Source organism: Anomalospiza imberbis, chromosome 6 (assembly GCF_031753505.1).
Source record: "Anomalospiza imberbis isolate Cuckoo-Finch-1a 21T00152 chromosome 6, ASM3175350v1, whole genome shotgun sequence".
Classification (NCBI taxonomy): domain Eukaryota; kingdom Metazoa; phylum Chordata; class Aves; order Passeriformes; family Viduidae; genus Anomalospiza; species Anomalospiza imberbis.
In genome coordinates, this window is record NC_089686.1 from 55503613 (window position 1) to 55524973 (window position 21361).

General features: G+C 53.0%; 5 protein-coding genes across 7 annotated transcripts in view; 3 read left to right on the forward strand and 2 right to left on the reverse strand.

Annotated features, from left to right (window-relative positions):
- The window catches only part of RMDN3 (regulator of microtubule dynamics 3), a 28673-nt gene extending 22190 nt beyond the window's left edge, over positions 1 to 6483 (reverse strand). The window contains exons 1-2 of the mRNA XM_068194409.1: positions 6463 to 6483; positions 917 to 1127 (exon numbers count right to left, since the gene is read on the reverse strand). Of these exons, the coding sequence (XP_068050510.1) occupies positions 917 to 1127; positions 6463 to 6468 (217 nt within the window). The 5' untranslated portion in view covers positions 6469 to 6483. The remainder of the gene's footprint in view (positions 1 to 916; positions 1128 to 6462) is intronic.
- The window catches only part of MYRF (myelin regulatory factor), a 232964-nt gene that overhangs the window by 95239 nt on the left and 116364 nt on the right, over positions 1 to 21361 (forward strand). The window lies entirely within an intron of this gene.
- On the forward strand, positions 497 to 6117 carry GCHFR (GTP cyclohydrolase I feedback regulator). The gene is made up of 3 exons (XM_068194421.1): positions 497 to 642; positions 1777 to 1871; positions 5290 to 6117. The coding sequence occupies exons 1-3, from the start codon at positions 607 to 609 to the stop codon at positions 5411 to 5413; spliced, it is 255 nt and encodes an 84-aa protein (XP_068050522.1). The 5' UTR covers positions 497 to 606; the 3' UTR covers positions 5414 to 6117.
- Positions 6387 to 20356, reverse strand: DNAJC17 (DnaJ heat shock protein family (Hsp40) member C17). 3 transcript variants are annotated; one of them, XM_068194416.1, is made up of 11 exons: positions 20202 to 20343; positions 18737 to 18806; positions 17796 to 17854; positions 16974 to 17061; positions 16511 to 16593; positions 16032 to 16128; positions 15608 to 15657; positions 15021 to 15098; positions 13923 to 14003; positions 12919 to 13047; positions 6387 to 6595 (listed from the first exon to the last, which is right to left on the reverse strand). In XM_068194416.1, exons 1-11 carry the CDS (start codon positions 20277 to 20279, stop codon positions 6470 to 6472), a joined length of 939 nt encoding a protein of 312 aa, XP_068050517.1. In that variant the 5' UTR covers positions 20280 to 20343; the 3' UTR covers positions 6387 to 6469. The 3 variants fall into 3 exon arrangements, with proteins under 3 accessions (XP_068050517.1, XP_068050519.1, XP_068050518.1); XM_068194417.1 differs by lacking the exon at positions 6387 to 6595 and adding an exon at positions 10103 to 10369 and having other exon boundaries at positions 20202 to 20349; XM_068194418.1 differs by lacking the exon at positions 12919 to 13047 and having other exon boundaries at positions 20202 to 20356.
- C6H15orf62 (chromosome 6 C15orf62 homolog) lies at positions 7532 to 10409 on the forward strand. Its single transcript, XM_068194428.1, has one exon. The coding sequence runs from the start codon at positions 9173 to 9175 to the stop codon at positions 9686 to 9688; it is 516 nt and encodes a 171-aa protein (XP_068050529.1). The 5' UTR covers positions 7532 to 9172; the 3' UTR covers positions 9689 to 10409.

Genomic DNA, 21361 nt, shown 5'->3' on the forward strand with positions numbered 1-21361 from the left:
ATAACTCAACAGCCAGTAGAAAAACAGATTTTTCCCAAAAAATGTTGGCAATGCTGAACATTCTGCTTCAGGGGAATGTTTGGTCAGACTGCAGGGTGGGAGTGGGAATGCTCTGCAGGGCCCACCTGCCTGGCTCCTGCTCCACCATCTCCCAGTCCTCACCTCCCTGCTGTTATTTCCCGCTCCTTTATCTCCCTGCTATTAATTTCCGTTTTCTTCGTCTCCCTTATCCATCATCTCCCTGTCCTCCACGTCCCTGCATCTCATCTCCTGGTCCATCCTCTCCCTGCTCATCATCTCCTGTCCTCTGTCTCCCAGTCCATCATCTCCTGGTCCGTCTCCTCCCTGCTCATCACCTTCTGTCTGTCCCCTCCTGCTCCATCACCTTCCAGCCCTCCACCTCCTGCCCATCCCTTACTGGGACGGCAGCGCCGAGATCCCGAGGGATCCGTCGGAGCCCCCCGGGTGCCTCCCGCTCCCCAGCCCCCCCGAGCCCCTCGGGAGCCTTTCCCCCCGCGCTGCCCGGGGGCGGTGGTGGCGGGGCGGGACCGGGAGCGGCCCCGGGCACGGTCCCCCAGGAGCGGCGGCGGGAGCGGCGGAGCGGAGATGCCGTACCTGCTCGTTAGCACCCAAATCCGCCTGGTGAGTCCCGGCGGGACCCCCGAGAGTGGGGAATTTCTGGGGGCGGGCAGGGACCGACCGGGGCGAGCCGTGAGACCCGCTCAGCCCGCGGTGCCACCGTCACCGGTGTCCCGGTGTGATCCCGGCATGGGCTGGCCCTGCTGCTGCTGGGGGGTCGGGGGGTGATGCAGACTTGAGGGACCCCAGCACGGCCAGGCTGTGCTCCAGCGGCCTGTGAGAGCCCCCACCCCGGCTCTGCTGCCCCCAAAGCCTCCTGTCCCAAACAGCGACTCACTTGGGAAACTTTTGGCAGGATCCCAGGAACGCCAAAGGGACGGCCCCTCTTGTCCTCGCAGTTGGTTTTCCCTCGTCCCCTCACAGCCGTTCCAGGGTGGAAAAGGCGGCCAAGGGAGTGGGCATGGCTGGGGCAGACGGGAGCCGGGCAGTGGTTGGGATCTCTGGCTGGGATCATTGTCCAGGAGCACTGGTGGCATTGCTGCCTGTCCCTATCAGATAAAGCCACAAAGCAAACGTTACTCCCCGGCACTGGCAGCACCCACATCCTGCAGGGCTCTAGGAACTCACAGCTGGGTGTTTATCTGAGGTTTCCCTTTTCCCGAAATCCTGGATCTGCTGGTGTGGTTTGGGGCAGGAAGTAGGGACAGTGAAAACGGCAAATGAGCAAAGGGAGGGAGTTGTGATGGACGCTGCTGCTACTGCCACTGGAGATGTCCCAGAGGAAGCAGCAGTGGACTGGGAATGGGGATGTGTGGGGATGCTGCAGCACCAAAGCACCTGCTGGCAGTGGCATTTGGGATCACTCAATCAAGTTGATTGAGTGATTATGGATGAGGTACAGGAAGGGACACATGGATTATGGCACTGGAGGGAACAGCCTGGAGCAGCAGGGCTCAGTCTGCCCTTCAGAGACTTTGGAAGCAAACATTTCCAGCATGAAACTTGGCATTGACCTGAGGCTGGAACCTTCCCGGGTGAGCAGCTGCACCTTCCTGGCAGTGGCCAGGACTGAGGGCCCCTCCTCCCAGGGAGGGCTGATGGCAATTCCCTTCCTTAAGGGCTCTCACTGGAGCTGTGCTGGGAACAGGAGGTGGCCGTGTCACCGCGTGTCACTCAGCACTCTGTCCTGTCCCACAGGAGGCTGGCCCCACCATGGTGGGCGACGAGCACTCGGATCCCCACCTGATGAGTATCCTGGGGGCCACAAAGAGGACCACGCTGGGGAACAACTTGTAAGTCCTCCTCTCGTTATTTTCCCAAGGAATGCAGAACATTTTCACTCCCGGAATTCCCTACAGCACCTTCCAGCTGTACAGTTAATCCCAGGACTCACATGTATCCTGTTAACGAGGAAATGCTGCCTGATACTTCACTTGGTTCTTTATCTTTCCTTGCTCTGACCCTGTTTTAGCACCTGACCCTTTCCCCTCTCTCGGTGCCATCCCTGCCTTGCTCTGCCTGTGCCTTTCTTGGTGCTGAGACACCAGAATGCTCACCCAGTTCTGTCCATCCCATCCCTCCGAGCTGCAGCCTGTCTGTCCATCCCATCCCGCTCTCCAGTGCAGCTCGAGGTTTCACCTGAGCCAGCCCTTCCCAACAGCTCCCAAATCTTTTCCATGGGCAGCTGAGCCCTGTTGGTTGGAGCTGCTTCCCATTGTGCCACCCCTGACTCCAATTCCTCCACTGGCATGTTCCCAAGCCGTGGATATTTGTCCCCCCTCTGACCACGCCGAGTTTGACGCCCCCTCTGACCCCAGCCTTTGGCCAAGTGCCACTCAGAGAGGTGACCACCATCTTCCTCATGGTTTGGCCCATTTTTTTTTTCCTTTTTTTTCCTCCCACTTCCTGGTTTTCCCGGGGGGGGGGGGGGGGGAGGGGGGAGAGAGAAAAAAAACCCAAACCACAATAGCACCAAACCCCCAAATGCAAAAGAACTTGACAGAGAGGAGCAGCTCAATTCCTGCTGTGTCCCATGTGCCGTGGTGTGGATTAGGAGAAGGAGGAAAAGGAGGAGGAGGAGAAGGATGAGGCATTAAAACAGAAGGTGCATCTCATCCCAAATGTTCCCAAGCTTCCATCCATGGAGCTGGGAAACCCTTCCTACTCAGCCTGGCCAACACCAAGGGCTGGATCCTCGGCTGCTGCAGCATTAAAAATCTGAGTGGGGTGGGAAATGTCAATAGTAAGGAGATAAAATATAAGTATAGAGGCCCCCCCCGTCCCAGCTGCATTCCTGGGGGGTTTGCTGGACAGATCTCCCTCCGTGCTGCTATTCCCAAGCCCGTGGGTGGGGCAGAGATTGGCAGCAGCATCAGAGTCGTGCTGCCACTCGCAGTGTGGAGCACGGAGTTATGCAACGGGATGGGAGACAGAGAGAAACACAACAGGCTCCAAGAAGGAGCTGGATCCTGAGAGATTTGGTCAAGGATCCCTGGGGTTCAGGTGGAAAAGACAGGCAAAGACAGATATAAGCCTCTGTGGTGCTTGGCCCAGCAGCTGGGGGAGCTGCAGCACTGTAAGGAACAGAAGCACCACATTCTGCTTGTTTTGGGGAAAGGATACGAGCTTCCTATGGGATCTCCCAGGTGGATTCACCACCTTTCTCCTCTCCCTGTGTCCCGGAGCGTTTTGAGCTCCTCTTGCCCCACCTGCTCCCAGCCTGTGTCACAGCTGGGAGCTCCGCTGTGTCCCTGCGGCACATCCCTTCGGCACAGCACGTCCTCCCCTCCCCGTGTGTGCCTGGAGCAGTGGGGGAAGTCCCCTGGCTGGAATGTGGCTGCTGGCACCCCCCGGAGCACAGCCACGTGCCAGCGGGGGCGAGCCTGGCCACCTCCTCCAGAATCCCAACCAGGGCTGGGAGCTCCAGGATCTGCACCGTGGCCGAGCAGGATTTTCCATCCCCAATTCCTTCATGAGCAGAGCCTGGCTATGGATGCTGCAAACCCCCTTCCTGTAGCACCTTGGGCCCCAGAACTTCAGCCACGACTTTGAAGGGAGCCTGAAGGAAAAGCCCGAGCAGCACAGACCTGCTGGAAACTGGGATGTAGAGGTGAAGCTGAAATCCCTGTAATGAGGGAGCACACGGATCCTGTTCCGCAGCTCTGCACAGACACACGGCCCCTCATTAAGTCCCACAAGGTGTGGGGAGCAGGGATGTGGTCCCTGCCCTCTCACTCGGGGTCAGAGCCCTTGGGGCAGCCAGGTGGGGCAAGGGGTGGGGTGAGGTTTACCTGGAAGAAAAGGCTTTGCAGATATCCCAGCCCCTCCATCCCAACTGGATGCACACGGAGACGGCAGCAGATCTGATACCCACAGTGTGTAGTCTTCATTTCCCTCAACACATAGCTGGGATAAAGCCCTGGGAACTCTTGCCTCCTGCTTTTAGCTCAGATACTCCATTTATTTAGGTTTCTACAAATCCCTGCCTCTGCAACTTCCTCTGAATAGTGGGAATAATATTTACCAGCTCCCACTGCGAATCTGAAGGGTATGTGGCAACCCTCCTGGAGAAAGAACAGACTTCAAAGACACTTATAATAATGCACATTATCTTTACACCACATCTATAATTACAGCCAAGTACAGTCTTGAGAAACTGGAAAATCTTTCACATCTCAGGTTATTTCGTGCTTTAAAGCACTCCCAGCTCCAGCATGGGTCTGAAATCCAAGCAGGAGAAGCTTTGGAAAGGCTTTTGGATTTCTTTATCATTATTAGTAGGAAAAGCAGGAGAAGCTTTGTTCAGGTGCCCAAACAGGATCCCCAGTGATCCTGCAGCCCATCATTATCTGCTTATCCGGCACTGCGAGTCAGCTACAGCCGAGCTGCTCTGGGCCTTGTCCCAAAAGTCATGTCACAGGAGAGGCTGGCACATCCAAAGGTCCCACTGGCCAGCTCAGCTCGGCTGTCCCAATTCAGCGCAGTCTGTGCCTGGTCCCTTCACTGGGGAGCAGTGTCACAGCCCTGGAGCTTCTGGGATCAAGGGGTAGGAATGTGGGACAGCTTCTGCTCCATGCATAGAGCCAGCACAAACCAACAGGGAATCAGAGCTGGACAAGGATCCCAGTACCAGCTCCCAGGCACTGCTGGAACAGAAGAGCCTGGGCTCCACCTCGCCTGGCACATCCACGCAGGATGGATGACTACTGGCTTTCCAAAGGTTTCCCACCTGCCTGAAAGCATCACTTTGTTCCAATCCCCAAATTCTAACAGTCTCTCAAACCCACCCAACTCACAGACATACTCTGACATGGGTAGAACACTGGGATTTCATTTCTTAGAAACACCTGACTCATTCCTCTCCTCCTCCATGAATTCCCAGGTATGCTAAAAACGTGCTCGCAGTGTTTACCTGTGAACCCTCTGCTGCAGTGTCAGCCCAATTACCAAGCAGCATGTGGCTCTGGACACCAGCCCCTGAGCCACATTCCCATTCAACCTGATCCTTCCCTCCTGGACAGGATTCCTGTGGTTTGGCACCGCGGGCTGTGCCTTCCCCCGGGGTTAACCAAGGCCCTGTGTCACACACACCTGTGCCAGGTGTGGCCGCTGGTCTTAGAGGGATCAGGAGTGAGGCAGGCTCACTTCCACCAGGAAATTCCCATCTCCTCCTCCCCCAGCTCACCTTATTCCCATCTTTCCTGGGTGCAGCTGTGAGTACTACGTGAACGACGCTCCGCGTGTGGTCCTGGACAAGCTGGAGAGCCTTGGCTACCGCGTGGTCAGCATGACCGGCGTGGGCCAGACTCTGGTCTGGTGCCTCCACAGGGAATAGCCAGGGAGAATCCTGCATTCCACCCGGACAACATCCTGCTGGAGATCATCTTATAGGACTGGCAGCAAATTTTCCCCCCTTAATTCCTTCCTGTCCCAGACTCCAGGCACTCGGGCAGGGGGAGGAACGGCACAGAGGCAGAGCTGGACCCAGTGGAATTTTGCCATCCCTGTTGCGTTTCCCAAGAGCAGAGGGAGGAAGGTATGCCCAGAATCAAGCAGAGGGAACAGATGGCTCCAGCTCTGCCTTCAGCGGGATGGCAGTCTGGCAAATTCCAGCTTTTTACATTTTAATCATGTATTCAGCATGCCCTGGAGGAAGCTCACTAACAGCCCTGTTTGCCTCCTCAGGCTGTCCAAGAGCTCCGTGCCTTCTCCTGAGCCAGGGGGTTAGGAAGGGACAGCAAGCATGGGCACCATCCCATCTCATTCCTGAAATCCAAGAGGGAACCACTAAACCTACTCCCAGGGCTCTGAGAATCCCTTCCCTTGGCAGTAAGGCCTGTTTCCATCTCAGCAGCACCACTGAACTTCCAGATCCCAGACTGCCATCCAAGCCTAACACGGGATTCCCAAAATAACACAGAAAATGTTGTTGTGTGACTATTCCAGGTGAGGGCTCTAATCCCAACACTGCTGGAATGTTTGGGACTGTGCACAGATTCTGCTGTGGGGTAACACCAATAAAACATTGCTCCAAAGAGACCAGTGTCCTTCTGTGGGTTGTTAAAAGCTGTTGCCAAATCCCTCTGGATGCACGGCTCCTGAATGAGCTTTCAGGAATTAAAAGCTCCAAGGTCTGGTGTTCTGATGGCACCTCTCACACCTTGTCCCATGGGATGGGGCAGCTGCTCTGGGCACACACACTGACAGGGTAACACCTGCACTCTGTGAACCTCAGGCAGCCATTCCTTCCCCAGACCTGGAAAGTGATAAGGGCTGCAGTCCCTGGGAGTTTCTATTCCCACAATACCTTTAGAAAAAAGGAGGTTTATTGACTTAAATTAAGAAACAGCTCAGAGGGGACGGAGGGATGGGAAGAATCCATACTCTCATGCTAAGTGTGGGACTTTTCCTCCTTGTCTTCCCGCTGGAGCTGCTCGATGAGCTGCTGCCTCTCGGCCGCCTGGCGCATCCTCATCATCACCAGGCTCTCGTAGTCCCGCTCTGACACCACCGACGCCTGGGAAGGAGCAGGAAACACACACAACCTGTCAGGGGCAGCACAGACTCCCAGACTTCCCCAGATCCCCCTCACAACACTAGCGTTCTGGGCAGGAAACAGTTTGATCCCACAGAAATTGGGTGAGGCGGGTGAAAGCTGCCTGGCTACAGGAAATAACCAGGAGAAGTTATTAAAATGATTATTAAAAATAACCAGCAATAAGTGTGGTTGATGAGGAAAGCAGGGCAGACACAGAGCCAGCATTCCATGAGGTTGGATGGGGCATTATTTTGGATGACAAGATCACCCTGCACCTACAGTGTTGTTGCCCGAAGTCCAGCGTACACTTCACCTGTTACAAAGGCTAATGCCATAAAAAAATCAAACCTTTGTGGATGAGTCATGGAAGTGACTAACTTCCAACTGTCTGACAGTGCTGAGGCCTTGGCACAGGTTGCCCTGAGAGGCTGTGGCTGCCCCTGGATCCCTGGAAGTGTGCCAGGCCAGGTTGGACAGGACTTGGAACAACCCGGGATAGTGGAAGATGTCCCTGCCCTGGGATGGACTTTAAGGTCCCTTCCCACCCAAACCATTTCATGATTCTAACAGCTGCAATCAATGACCCTGGAGGTCTTTTCCACCACAAACAATTCCCCGATTCTAATCAGCTGCAGAAAGAAAACCACCAGGGATGTTTCCAAACCTGACACAGGAATGGAACAGTTTTCCAAAGCTCCCAGAGCCTCCCTGCTGCGTGTGGCAGCAACTGTCACGTCAAGGCAGTTGATTGCAGACTCTGCCTAATGAATGTGGGCAGCAGATGACAGCTGCTCCGGTGCTTTGGCGCTGCTTCCAAAGCCATTCCACACTAGTAGGTGGCCGTGCTATTTTGGATGTATGAAAGCATTGCAAGGCTTGGAAACATCGAGCTCGTTCCTTGATAGTTCAGGTGGAAGTAAGAGTTTCTTGACAGAAGGTGAATGGAAAAAAAAAAACCCTCCTATTCCTTTTTCTAGGAAGTGGGTTAAGTGGTGATCACAGAGAGTCACGGAATCCCAGAATGGTTTGGGTGGGAAGGGGTCTCAAACATCATTTGGTTCTGACCTCGTGCCATGGGCAGGGACACTTTCCACTAGCCCAGGCTGCTCCAGCCTGGTTTTGAACACTTCCAGGGATGGGGCAGCCACAGCTTCTCCAGATATTGAAGGATTTCTTAGGAAGCAGGAGGGATACAAAGGCAATAGAATGCCTAAATAAGGCTCTGCATGGAAACACAACGAGTGCAATTCCTTATCCTGTGCCAGCAAAGTGGTTCCTCCGGCTGCAAGGACACAATGAAAGCCCACAACAGATAAGGAACATCAAGAGGGAAATTAAGAGTCTAATTGGTGTCTTAGGAGCCACCTGAGCAAAATGACCTTTGGGTACTGGCAGCAGCAGTGTCTGAGAAAGCACTGATGGTATCAGCCCTCAGCCGGGATCGTTCCAAGTCCCATCCACCAACCCCAGAAATTTGTTGGGCTGAATGGAATAGGCTGCCTGAGACTCATGCAGATGAATCACCCACACAAACCTGAAGCCCCACCTCACACTGGGATTGAAATTTAAAACAGCCAGGAGATTATTTGCATCCTGGTTTGGGAGCTCTGCTGACACAAGGAGCCCTCAGAGCAGCGGGAGGGAGAACAGCCTGATCCAGGTGGGCTCCCAGCACGTGCTCCCGGGTGCCTGAGCGTGGGCTGAGGCTCCACCACTCCACACACCTACTTCCTGCAATCCTGGCAATTACCAGTGGAGTGAAACCCAGTTCCTGACGTGGCTGACTCAGCAAGGGCTTGGCTCAAAACAAACACATCCACGCAGGGAGCCGCAGCCCGGGAAGCAGTGACGGGTGGCACATGAAGGGACGGCGGCAGCAGCGCTGGGAGTTTTGGCATTCTGGGTCCAACCTGGCTGAATTCCTGAACTCCTGGCTGAGCTCTCCCTGGACTTGCTTCTTCATCCTGGTCTCCAAGTGCTCCAGCAGCTTCTCCTCTCTGCTCCTGGACTCCGGGCTGCTCCAACAGTGTGTAAGTCTCTTCTGCACTCCGTTCTCCCAACGTTGTCTCCTGCATTGTCACTTTCTACATCCCCCTTCTCCTGTATTCCCTGGGTTCCTTCGGTGGGACTGAGTCACCGTCTCGTTCCCAGCCACCCACGGCGCTTTTCTGGTGGTGCCCCTCCACAGAAGGTGCCTGGTTACCATGGCACCCGAGTGCCCTTCTGTTCTAGATGCCAGATTAGATCTGTTCTCATGGTGATTGTGCCTCTGCTGTTCCCCTCCAGCCCGGAGCCGCAGCACACGTTTAACGAGCTCGCTCACACACCACTGCTCCTCTCCACTCCAGGGGGAGACTCCTAGAGATCCAAGACAAGCCAAGTGCTCCTTGCCACAGCGTGGAGTTTGCATTTCCTGCACTACCAGCCTCTCTGTGTTCCTTGTAGCTCTGGGAACGGGGCAGGAAGAGGTTGATCCTGTTGCGTGGCTCTCTGCTAATCCCTCGGCTCCCGCCTGTGAGGAGTCAGCACTCCTGCTCCTCGCCGCCTTTCCTCACCATGGATACTTGGCGCAGGGGGTCCATCAAGTCCACCACCTTCTTCCGACGCTTCTCCCTCAGGAGGCACAAAAAGCTGGGCAATCAAGTCATCATCCTGAACCAGAACAGCCACACTCTGGACACGGACAGCCAGAAGAGGGAATGCTTGAGGGATCTGAAGGACAAGTCCGAGTACCTGTCCTGTCAGAGCGAGCAGAACCTGGCCAAGGCACAAGCCCCTCCCAAGCCTCCCCGGCTGTACCTGGACAGTTCCAGCTGCCCCAACATCATCGATCACACAGATTCCCACTCCGACCTCTCCTTTTCCGACGCTGCTCCGTACCACAAAGCCACTCCAACGCACAAGGACCAGGCTACGGACCACGGCACCTCAGAGGCAGGTCTCCCAAACAGCACCACTCTACCTGACCTGGCTGACCCCTTCCTGTCCTTCAAAGTGGATCTGGGGCTATCGCTCCTCGAGGATGTGCTGCAGACCCTCAGGAAACAGAACCCGAGGGATTACGCCATTTGAAGGTATTCGTTGTCCGTCACATCCCAGTTACTCACTGCTGCTGCCAGTTCCTCCGATTCCAGCAGGAGGAAGGATACTGGAGCATGCCTGTTGTGTGTGGCCTGTTTCGTTGTCCTCGCCTCGCCCACCACAGACCATCCCTGTCCTTGCCAAGGAATCCTCTGGAGCAGAGCTCACAGGCTCTGTGCTCAGGTGAGAGCACTGTCTGCTGTCTTGTGGGCAACTTTCCACTCTCCACCCTGGGAATTTCCCACTCCAGACTGCGTGTCCCATCCTCAGGGAAGACTGGCATTTTTTGGGAAAGACTTATGTTGGGGATGTGACACTGTGGGGCAGGGACACACAGGGATTCATCATGGATTACTTGTGGAACAGCAGGCAGCCTGCAAGGAGGCAGCAGCACTGCACTCCGAAGCCAAAGCTTTGAGGGCTGAGAGACGGGAACTGGGGCTTCTCCTCCCACCATGTTTGGATGTGAAAGCTCAAAGCTGTTCCTCCGTTTTTTCTCTTCCTCCTTGTGGGTTTCTTTTCCCTTAACTCCAGTGCAGGTGGCACTCCCAGCCTGGAAACAGGTAAGCATCCAAGTAGGCTCCTGATACAGCACCAGCAGTGGATTTATCCTCCTGGCAGGAGAAAAGATGTCTCTGACACTGCTGCCTTACGCATGCACTGAGCTCCCAGCTGTACAGACATAGAAGAATAAATGTATCTGTGACTGGAAGTGTCTGGTTGCCTCATTTCATTGGGAACAAGCCTCAGAAATCCCAGGCACCAGGAGCACAGGGTATCTGGAGTGGCCCAGGTCCATCCTCCCTGGCACTGCAGGGTTTTATGATGGGGGGAGGGACACCTGTGTGGCTCTGAGGGAAGGACAGAGCTGCTGGGACTTGATTTTCCCCTGAGGAGAGCTCACACAGCTCGGGGCAAGACAGGAACAGCTCCCCACCCTGAGCTGGACAGTGGGAAAGGTTCTACCGGGCTGAGAATATTTTGGACACTAGGACAAACTGTTAAAAGAAACTACCAGTTCTTACCTTTTTTACTATTAGGGTTCTTTTAAAAAAACAACAATAATAAAACCTCCATGCCCCCAAATAACCAGGAGCTTTGGAAGTGGCCACAGCAAAGTGCAGGTACACTCCAGGGAAGGCACAGCTGCCTCTTACCCTGCGAGATTCACCTCCCAAAGTCAGATAATAGGAAATAAACCCTCTGGAACCTCTGAAGAAGCTTAGAACAGGTACATGAACACCAGGCAGGAGTCTTTTCTCAGGACTGAATGGCTGAGCAGCCCTGGCAGGGAGATTCCACTGCAGGAGCAGGGAAAATCTTCCCAAAACTAAGCATTGCATGCTGTTGGAATGGCAAAACAAGCTCTCTGCAGCCACTGTGTGCTTTGAACCATCACACAGCCACTGCTCTCAATAGCCTGGAGTAATACTGTCCAAGCCACAGCTTCTGAATTCCAAGGGGAACTGGAGCCTCCTTGGCTGCAGCAGCTCTCCAGGAACTGCTGGACAATGTGCACCTCATGCTGTAAGAGACAATGAGGCTATGGAAGACAAGCAGCTTCCACCTGGGAACTGCTTCCAAACCCCCTAGCTGGGGTCTTGGCTGTCCTTTACCTGCAGATTTTGGCTCTCAGGTCCTGGCTGGCTCTCCCAGGCAGGGAGTACCTGGCTGCAGGGAGGTCCCAGGCAGGGAGCAGAGGATGAGTAGTGAGCGTGTTGCCATGAGAACGCTGCAGGCTTGGGCTGTTTCCTGAAGCAGAGCAGCAGAGGAGCTGCTTTTGCACAGAGTGGGAACAAAACGGGGGTGGATTCAGACAAAAACAGAGCGGGGGAAGCGAATAGGAAGCAAGGGCAGCTTAAATCAGAATGAGGTAAGTGCAGCCTGGAAGCAAGAACGTGGAGCCTGGTGGCTCGGAAGCCAGGCTGGGTGTGAAGGGAAGAGGCAGAGGGAACAGGGATCTGGGAGCTCACGCTGCACACTCTTGAACTGGAGAGCACAAGCTAAGTCAGCTGGAAGCAGATCAGCCAAGAGGAGCTGTAAACACTCTATGGGTTTTAGAAGCATCCTAGTGGATGCAGCAGGAGGATTTGGGGAGGCTCTGGAGCAGGAACAAGGAAAAACAGGAAGGAGAGCAGCTTGGAGATGCAAGGCTGCAGTGCAATCCCAGAAAGTGCAGCTTCTTACAGCTAAAAGCAGCAGAAAGGAGCAAAGCACCAGCTGTGCAGCTCCTGGGAAGGATGCAGGTCCCTGGCAGCACCTCCTCAGCATTCCCAGAGCCAGGTGGGATTGAGGAGGCCGTGCTGGGCAGAGGTGAGTCACCAGCACCGTGTGCTGCTTTCCTGCTCTCCCTGCTGCCCCACCACACTAATCCTGCACTGCAGGCAGACGCTGCACTTCCACACTAACAAGCTCTGGGCATGGAAACAGGCCAAGACAAACTCAGGGATCTGAACCCACAGAGGCTGGAACCCACTACCAAGCTCCAGCTGCACCAGCAACCCCCTTTGGTAGGAATGAGTCAGTTCTCACTCTCTGCTAGTGAGAAATTCTCAAATAACATGCTTTGGATTCTGCTTTTTGCCCCAGTTCCCTTCCTAACACTCTGGTGAATCTCCTGTGGCTGCAGGACTCTCCCTGGTCCTACATGGACAGGATAACAATCAGGTGTTCTGATGCATAATTACAAATAATATAAATAAAATACTTAATGCAACATCAAGAGAGTGAATGCACTGAACAATCTCACAAGCTTAAAATATTTAGGGAGTGAACACACAAAAGGGTATTTAGCTTGATATTGCTGTCTCCTCCCACCTGCAGACCCTAAGAATAGAGGTTTGCTTCCAGCACTGAAACATCCTCCTCCTGGAAATGCAGTGAGCAACCAAGACTCTCTAAATGAATCTTTCAGCAGCTCTCACTCACAGGACTCCAACAGTCAAGACATACTCAAAAATCCCATCAGAATGGCACTGGAGGCTTTGGGCTGAGCAAGGAACATCCTTGCTCTTCACCTGGGAGAAAGGGGATGTGTGAAGATCCAAATAGCTTCCAGTGTGCTGCTGCCCAGGCAGGAGGTCCTTTAGAAAGCCACTGATCCAGCACAGAAAGGGCTGCAGGGAAAGCCAGGCCTGGCCCCAAGAGCTTCTATGTGACAGCACTCTGAGATTTAGGTTGTTACAGAACCAGATTTCCATCCCACAGCCCATTCTCCTCACCTGTGAGGTCCTGGGCTGGCTGGTGTTGTCAGGGAGGATGGTGCTGGGCTGGCTCTGGGGCTGGCCCTCCAGCCAGGAAATCTTCAGGGGGTTATTTAGCAGACCAACTTCATTCTTCACAGCCATCTCCTGGCAGGGAAAACATCCTTCCATCATCACCTGAAGTTCAGATCCCACTCCCTTCCCTCACAAGTCCCTGAGAATCATGCTCCCACCTCAGAATGGCCTCAAGGCCAAGTAGGGCACAAACACGACCTGTCTCTGGAAGTGTCCAAGGCCAGGCTGGATGGGGCTTGGAGCAACCTGGGCTAGCGGATGGTGTCCCTGCCCATGGCTGAGGGTTTGAAATGGATGGTCTTTTAAGGTCCCCTCAAACCAAACCATTCTATGATTCCACTCTGTAAGACTTTAAGGATCTTTCCAACCCAAACCATTCCATGACTCTCAGATTTCACAGCTGTCCTACATGAGAAGCACCTTTATGGTCCATACTCCTGCCAGCACTTTTGATATACAGGTCACACACAATTCTGGGGGTTTTTATCATTTGGATATGAGTGAAAGAAAAGCTAACAAGGGAACTCTCATACAACCCAAGCTCACGGAGCTACTAAATTTAGGGTAACTGATGACTTCTGCTCCCACAGCCACATGAATTGTTATAACTCATAGTGAGTCGAGACATTCTGGGTTGTTTTTCACTGCAAATGCCTGATATCACCTCCAAAACACATAAGCCCAAGTCCAAGGCATTTCATCTTCAGAGAGAGCTGAGTAAGTACGCAGTGCCTGACTTTTAAGGCAGTGCCTCTTCCCTCAGCCTGTTCCACGCACAACCTGTTTATGTGCCTGATCTCTGGGTTTGTGCCTCCAGCTATGCCACTCCCTCCGTGCCTTTTGACTCTCATTACCCTTCTCCACTGCCTTAATGACAGGGCAGTGTCCTGGCTGTCACCTGTCCTGTGCCACCCCCAGCACACCCAGCGGGGGCTCTGCACACTCACAGCTGCCTTCACCGTGGCAAATTCCACCACCGCACTCCCAGTCTTCCTGCTGGAGATCAACAAATTGAGCACATCACCATACTGTGGGAAGAAAGAAAGGAAGGAAAGTTAATTACAGAGCCAGGAGAGATGTCAAGTTCAGTTATCAAATGAACACAAAGAGAAAACATGTGTTTTCACAGAGACGAGGCTCGAGCTGTCACCATTTCTGTCCTGCTTCCACCGATCCCACCATTTCTGTCCCTCCAGGAAATAATCTGGGAAGGCATGGAGCTACACACTTGGCTCCCAGCAAGCCCCAGTGCAAGAGGGCTGCTGAGCTCAGAGTCAGAGCTCAGAGGGAAAAGAAAGATGCCAGGGTGGGATTGATCAGATCAAAGGCTTGTCTTTGTCTGTGCCTGCCTCTGCACTTCCCACAGCAGGGATGTGGAGTGCTTGAAGTGAAGGGTGAGTGCACCACAACCACAGAGCCAGACTAAGTGGGCAGGAAGCATCCAGTGGGAAGAGTCTGCAGTTGCTCTGTTTCAGCCAGAACTGTTAGTTGGGAAACAGCTCCCAGCTAAGGGATCAAAGGATCCAACTTGGTTCAAAGGTTGGATTTGATGATTTAAGAGATCTTTTCCAACCTTAATGACTCCACGATCATGCTGATGAGCTCTGAAAACTGCATGAGAAAGCTGAACAGGTAAGGAAATGAGCCACTCCAGTTTACAGCTTACAAGGGCATGGAGTGACAGGACACAGGGAATGGCTCTAAACCAGCTGTTTAGACGAGATTACCTGTTTAGATGAGATTATTAGGATAAAATCCTTCCCTGTGCAGGTGCTGAGGCCCTGGCACAGGTTGCCCAGAGGAGCTGTGACTGCCACATCCCTGGAAGTGTCCAGGGCCAGGTTGGACAGGGCTTGGAGCAACTTGGTCAAGTGGAAGGTGTCCCTGTCTGTGGCAAGGGGTGGAACGGAATATTTTGTAAGGTCCCTTCCAACCCAAATCATTCCATGATTCTGTGATATGCAACTTCCCAGAGTTCACTATTCTTACAGCACTGAGATCAGGGGAAGACCCAGTAATAAATAGGGAAGAGTGTCAGACAGGACCTTTTGCAGGATCTGCAGCAGCACATCTTTGGAGTATCCCCCTCCAGTCTCATCTTCCTTCCTGCATTTCCACCTGAGCTGGAAACAAACGGCAGGAGTTAACTTCTCCCGTTTGGATGCACTGCCAGCTCAAGCAGCTCCCACCCCCCTGCACATTCACCACGTCTGCTATTTCCAGCCACACTCCCAGGCCTGCCAAGACAGTGATCTCAGCATGGGAGTGAGCACAGGGAACAAACTGTTTGGGGAACAGGGAGAAACGCTGCTCACTGGAATAAAAAAAGATCGCACTTGAAAGGATGCTAATGGCTCTGCCAGGGTAATTAGCAGATGTCTCCCTGTGCTGAAAGCACAGACAACTCAATCCCAGACTCAGAAATCTGGAGCAGACAAAGAAAAGGTGACTGAGGAAGGAATTCTAACAGCAAGGACAGGAGCTGTTCACCTGATGGTGCACATTCCATGGAGGAATTTCATCTCCAGTACAAAAAAGGATGTGCCAGCTCAGCAGGGTTGAAATGTCCCTTCTATTTTCCACCATGTTCTATCAGTTTTCACCAAAACACAGCTTTAAAAGGATGTCTTACCTTGAGCTTAGGAGTTATTTTGCCTTCTACTCCGTTTCTTTCCTGCTTGCCTAAAGAGAGAAAAAGAAAAAAAAAAAAAAAAGATGGAAAGGACATGAAATTCATGGGTGAAAATTCATTTTGCTTTTTTTTGTTTTTCCTGAGAACATACATATGATGAAACAATCTGGGATTTCCACTGCACCATTCCAGTCCCAAAAATCTCGTGCAACAGGAACTGCAGCACAGACTGAATACTCCATGGCAGCATTTTTCCCTTTTAGGAAGCACAGACTTGCCACGATCAAGGCTAGAAACAGGTCAGCAAAAACACAAGCAGGAGACGTGTTCTGAGGCATTTTTCCCTGCAAGAAGGTTGGAAAAATTCAGGGTGGACAGGTGCCAAAGAGCTCAATGCCACCTGCAGGTGCTCCCCTGTGCTCACCTCGGCTGTGCTGCTCCCTTTCCAGGCGGATCTGCTCCCTGACCAGTCTCTGCTGCTCCTCCAGCTGCCGGGAGCCCTCCTCACGCAGGCGGATTATCTACGGCACAGGGAACACAGCATGGGCACCTGGGGCACAGAGCCAGGGCTGGAATGTCACCTGGACACTTCCAAGGACAGCCTGGGCCTCACACCCATCTCCTGGGACACCCCTCCTGCCAGTTCCCTTGGTACAGCTCCAAAAGGAGCAGCCTGGTCTGATGGAAGGGGTCCCTGAGCATGGCAGGGGCTGGAACTGGATGGGCTTTAAGGTTCCTTCCCACTCAAACCATTCCAGGATTCTCTGATTCACAGAGCCTTTTAATCCCAAAGGCTGAAGGGCTGCTCTCCAGAGGTTTTTTGCACCTCATCCCATGGATTTCATAATGAATGGAAATAATTCTTCTCAAAAATAGCAGAGAGAACTAAGAATTTATCCTTACTTCTTCTTCTAATGATCTCGTTATCCTGATCGCCTCCTCTTCATTCTCCTGGGACTGGGCTTCCCGTTCTCTGGCTTCAAGATCTGCAGAGAAAGAAACAAAATTAAAACAATCCAAAGAGAACTTGAATTTTCCCTGCTGGCCACAGGAAGATGGATAGATCACAAACTTGGCTGCAGCTACACCAATATCCTGACAGCTCTGCTGCCTTTCCCCTGGCCCCACACACCAAAGGAGCCTTAACAGTCCTCAACCCCCTAATTCCCACAGCAGCACAGAATTCCCTCCTTCCAGAGCAGGACCACCCCAGCTACAGCTGTGGGAGGAGATTCCAGGTCTACTGGACTGTACTAGGGATGAAGAAATCAGAGTCATCCCCCATGGACTGACCCCCGTGGAAGGAGAAATGCAAACAGCCAGCTAGGGGAGACCGCAGGAGAACGTGAGGGTTTGATTTTCTTACCAAGCTTCACTTTCTTCCTTTTCTCATCGAGTTTCTGTGTCCTTGCTGCAGCCTCCTTCTTCGCTCTCCTCACCCTGTCATAGGCTGCCTGCCAAGGAACCAGCACAACAGTGGGAAACTACAGAAACCAGGAGAGAAACTGGAAAACAGGGAATACAACAACATCAGGGACTGAAACCCTGTCAGCAGGGCTGAAGCATCTGCTGCTTCTTGGATTACAAGCTTTGCCAGTACCTGAAAAGAGGAGTTCATGTTTTTGGCTTTCATTGACTGGAATCAACACTTTTCCCTCTCCTGAGCTAATTTGGAAAGAGTTCCTTGCTAATTTTTTGGTTTTATTCTTTCCAGGGACATTTCCAGGTTCTTTTAGGCCTTGGGCAGTGGGCTCTCTGCCACTTCCTCACAGCCTCAGAAGGATCCAAGCTCTCCTGTGTCCCACAGACAGCAGAGCTTGGAGTCTCAGGAATTGCATCCAGGTATTACTGATTTGTCAGCCCCTGACTCAACAGGAATGGCAGATTTTGCCATGGGAATTTGGTGTTCCTGAATCAGGGATGGTGTTATTAAATGGGATATGCCCAGTCCAGCACGTTATTAAAGGCAGAATCTCAGGGCAGAGCTGCTCCCAGCAGCAAATCCCAAACACAACATTTCTCCAAGCTTTTACCTGGCACCTGAGATTTGATCTCATGGAGAACCAGGGGGAATAACAGCTGAGATTTGTATTCATGGAGCCTCTCTCAGAGCAGAGAGCAGGACAGGCAGGATTACAGTTCCCAGCACCACCCCAAAATCCCACCCTTCCCAAAGGAGCATCCTTACCCTGGCTGCTGCATCTGTGAGCACGGCCAAGGCCTGGGACAGCTGGTGGAAAATTTCCGCTGGGAACAAGAAGAAATAAGGGCAAGATGAGGGAAACCAGGTGAGGGACCTGGGGAAGAAGCAGGAAAGACAATTCCTGCAGGAAGGTCTCTCCAAGGAACAAAAATCACCTCTCCAAGAGATTTCTAAGCCAGCCTCTATCCAGGGCCACCTCAGCTCAAAGGTGTTACACAGACTCGAGAGTAAAAAATCTGGGATTGTTTCATTTTAAGAGAAATCTTGGAAAACACAAACTCATTTTTTCTTACTGATTCTTTTTATTATGTGTGGCAATATCTCCTTCATGCCACATTTAGCTGGAGCTTCACAATTTCCTTCTCCTTCTCAGTCCTTTTCCTTCAACAAGAAGTCCTGCTTATGTTGTACTGGAAGTTGCTGCATTACAGCCATCTATCCTTTAAAAGTCTTTCCTCTTGTCCCATTACAAACATTGGCAAACTATTTATTTTTTATAAAGATGAATTCTCAGTCTCGACACACAAAATACAAAGTAACTGCTAATTCTATGACATTCATCCACAGCAATCACTCGCTGCAGGCAGCTGAAATTCCCTCTTGCCCTGCCCACAGATAACAGAACTTATGGAGTGCTGGTGAAATTTGGACTGTGAGAGATACAGATCAAAGCAGTGTCCAAACAGGCAAAGGTTGGGAAGGTCTGGAGTGTAATTCCAGCACTGACTTAATGCTGGTGTTTCTAAACCCAGCAGGGATCGTTCAGCCTTAAAAAGCAGAGTTAACACCAACAGGAGCAACTCCCAGCCCTGTCTGCATTCCCAGGGACACACACCCAGCCATTCCCTCAGCACTTAGGGAAGCAGAGCCACTTCCAGGAGCCTGGAGTAGTGAAAACTCCAGCAAGAAGAGCTGCCCCATCTCACCTGCCCGGGGGTTGTCCGGGTTCTTGTCCGGGTGGCAGGTCAGGGCCTTCTGCCGGAACGCTGTCTTCACCTGCAGGGGCCACACTGGGTGTTACTGGGGGGAAACTGCTTTGTCTCTGCCAAGAAAAGCAGCTTGGAAACCCAAAATAATCCCTGTCTTCAAGGGTAACCTGCTGAGCCCAGGACATGGCCGTGTCTGGAAGGAGTTGGAGCTTTTAAAAGCTGTTTTTTACTTCCAAGTGTCTTGCGTTGCAGCAGTCAAACCTCAGGTAAAAAAAAATGGGAGAGGTGGGAAAAAGGGGGGAGAGGGAAAAAAAAGAAGAGAAGGAGAAAGGGGAGACAAAAAAAAAAAGGAGAGAGGGGGAAAAAGGGAGGAGAGGGAAAAAATATGAAGGAACAAAACAGAAGAGGGGAAAAGAAAGGAAAAAGAGAAGGGGGGAAAAAAGGGGGAGATGATAAAAATGGGGGAAGGGAAAAAACCCAGAAAGAGAACCAAAAAGAGGGAAAGGGAACTAAAAAGAGGGAAAGGAAGAAAAAGAGGGAAATGAAAACAAATGGGGAATGGAAGAGAAGTGGAAAAGAAAAATAAAAGAGGTAAAGAGAATGGAAAATGGGGAAATGGAGGGGAAAAAAAGTGGAAAGGGAAAAAAAAAAGGGGAGGAAGGAAAAAAGGAAGCCACTCTATCCCACTCCCAACCAATTCCCTGCTACAACAAGTGGGAAAAGTTGTGTCCCGGCCCCACCTGGTGGACAAAGCTCCCGGGACTGGGAAGGTGCAGGCAAAGCCCTGCAGATGACCCCACCTCCTGCATAAGAGTCCAGCTGAGGGAGAGGCGTCTCCTGGGCGGGCTCCATCCTCCAGCTTCCCATTTCAGCCAGGGATTCCTCCCCCCTGTCCCATCTCAGCCCGCTGCCTGGCAGTGCCAGCCGTTCCCTTTTTACCCTGCTCTTCCCCGTCCCCTCTGCAGCTCTCTCGGAGCTTCCTTCCCGTGTTTAGCACCGACGAAGCAAGTAAACTCAATTAAAAACCGCCAACGTGTAATTCCGAACCCACGACATCAACTGCGTGACTTTTGGGCGCTCGGACAAACGTCTGACACCAGGATTTTTGGGTCAGCACGGGAATTCCCCCTTCTGGAAGCACATAAACAAAGCGAGAACAACCCGTCCCAGACACACTCCGCAATTCTCTCCTCCTCCAAAGGCGGGTTCCGCCCCGCAGGACTGAGGGGTGAACTGGGGGAACGAGGCCAATTCCACTAACACCGGGAAATTACAGCCCCGACATCGGTAAAAACGGGATTTCTCCGTCTGACAGCCCCGGTCCCGCAGCCGCGCTTGGAGCAGCCCCTCAGCTCGGCGCTGGAGGGCAGCGCCGCGCCGGGAACCCACCGCTCCCGAGGACACGGGGAAAGGGATGGAGGGGAGAGAAGGAGCCCGTCCTGAGCCCCCCTGCGCCCCTCACCTCCTTCTCGGATGCCTTCTCGCCGATCCCCAGCAGCCCGTAGAGGTCCCGCTCCAGCAGCTCCTTATCCACCGCCATCTTCGCGCTTCCCGGTTCCGCTCCCGGCGCCGCGGTCGCTGGGAAATGTAGTCCCCGCACGCCGCCGCGCCACGCGCCGCCTGGGAAGGTTGGACTGCAAGCACCGTGATGCACCGCGCGGCCCCCGGGGACGGGAACCGTCAGGGTGCGCGGCGCTTTGCTGGGCATGATGGGTGTTGTAGTTCTTTAGCGGCGGCTGCGAGCGGGGAGAAGCGAGAGGAAAACTACAAATCCCGTGGGGCCGTGCGCGGGCACGGAGACCCTCGGGAAAACAGCGCGTAGGTCCCCCTGTCCCCCAAGGTCGCCGCTGACCGTGTCCCCAAGTGCCACAGACCGATCCACATCCACGCACTAAATCCCTCCAGGGATGGCACTCCACCACCTCCTCGGGAAGCCTGCGGCAGTGGGGGGAGGTGCGAGCCCAGCTACAGCCTGTTCCGAAAAACATACTTGTTTCTGTTGTCCCCAAAAAGCATCCATCTCAGCCCAAGGCACAGCTCCGTGGGAAATTCTTGTCTTATTGATCTAAGACACCTCCCTTTCCCCCTTCTGCTCTAAGGAGGGAGCACTGTAGAAGAAAGCCGATCCAATTATTCCCATATGCAGGAGACGGAATTTTTCAGCCCTTAACTCCTTTATTCAAGTAGGATTTGTGTCCTCGTGGCTGAAGGTTACTTAACTTACTTTATCCACAATAGCAACAAATCTGAGATCAACCTGCGATCATGAAGAAAACTGGATAGCCGTGATTCCAGAAAAATGAACTGCTTCAGAGAGGTGTTCTTATCCAGTAGTGCGATAAACTGAAAGATTCCTGGTGTGTCCCCACGGAGCCTCACCCAAGCAGAGCCTCGTCTCTCAGGGTGCAGACTCAAGTCATCGTCAGTGCTGTTCCAAGCCCCGCTCCACTGCCACCTCCTTCTTCTTGATGAGAATCCTGGAGTGGTTTGTGCTCAAAGATCACCTTAAAGATCATCCAGTCCCACGCCCTGCCACGGGCCAGGACACCTTCCACTAGCCCAGGCTGCTCCAAACCCTGTCCAACCTGACCTGGAATGCTTCCAGGGATGGGACAGCCACAG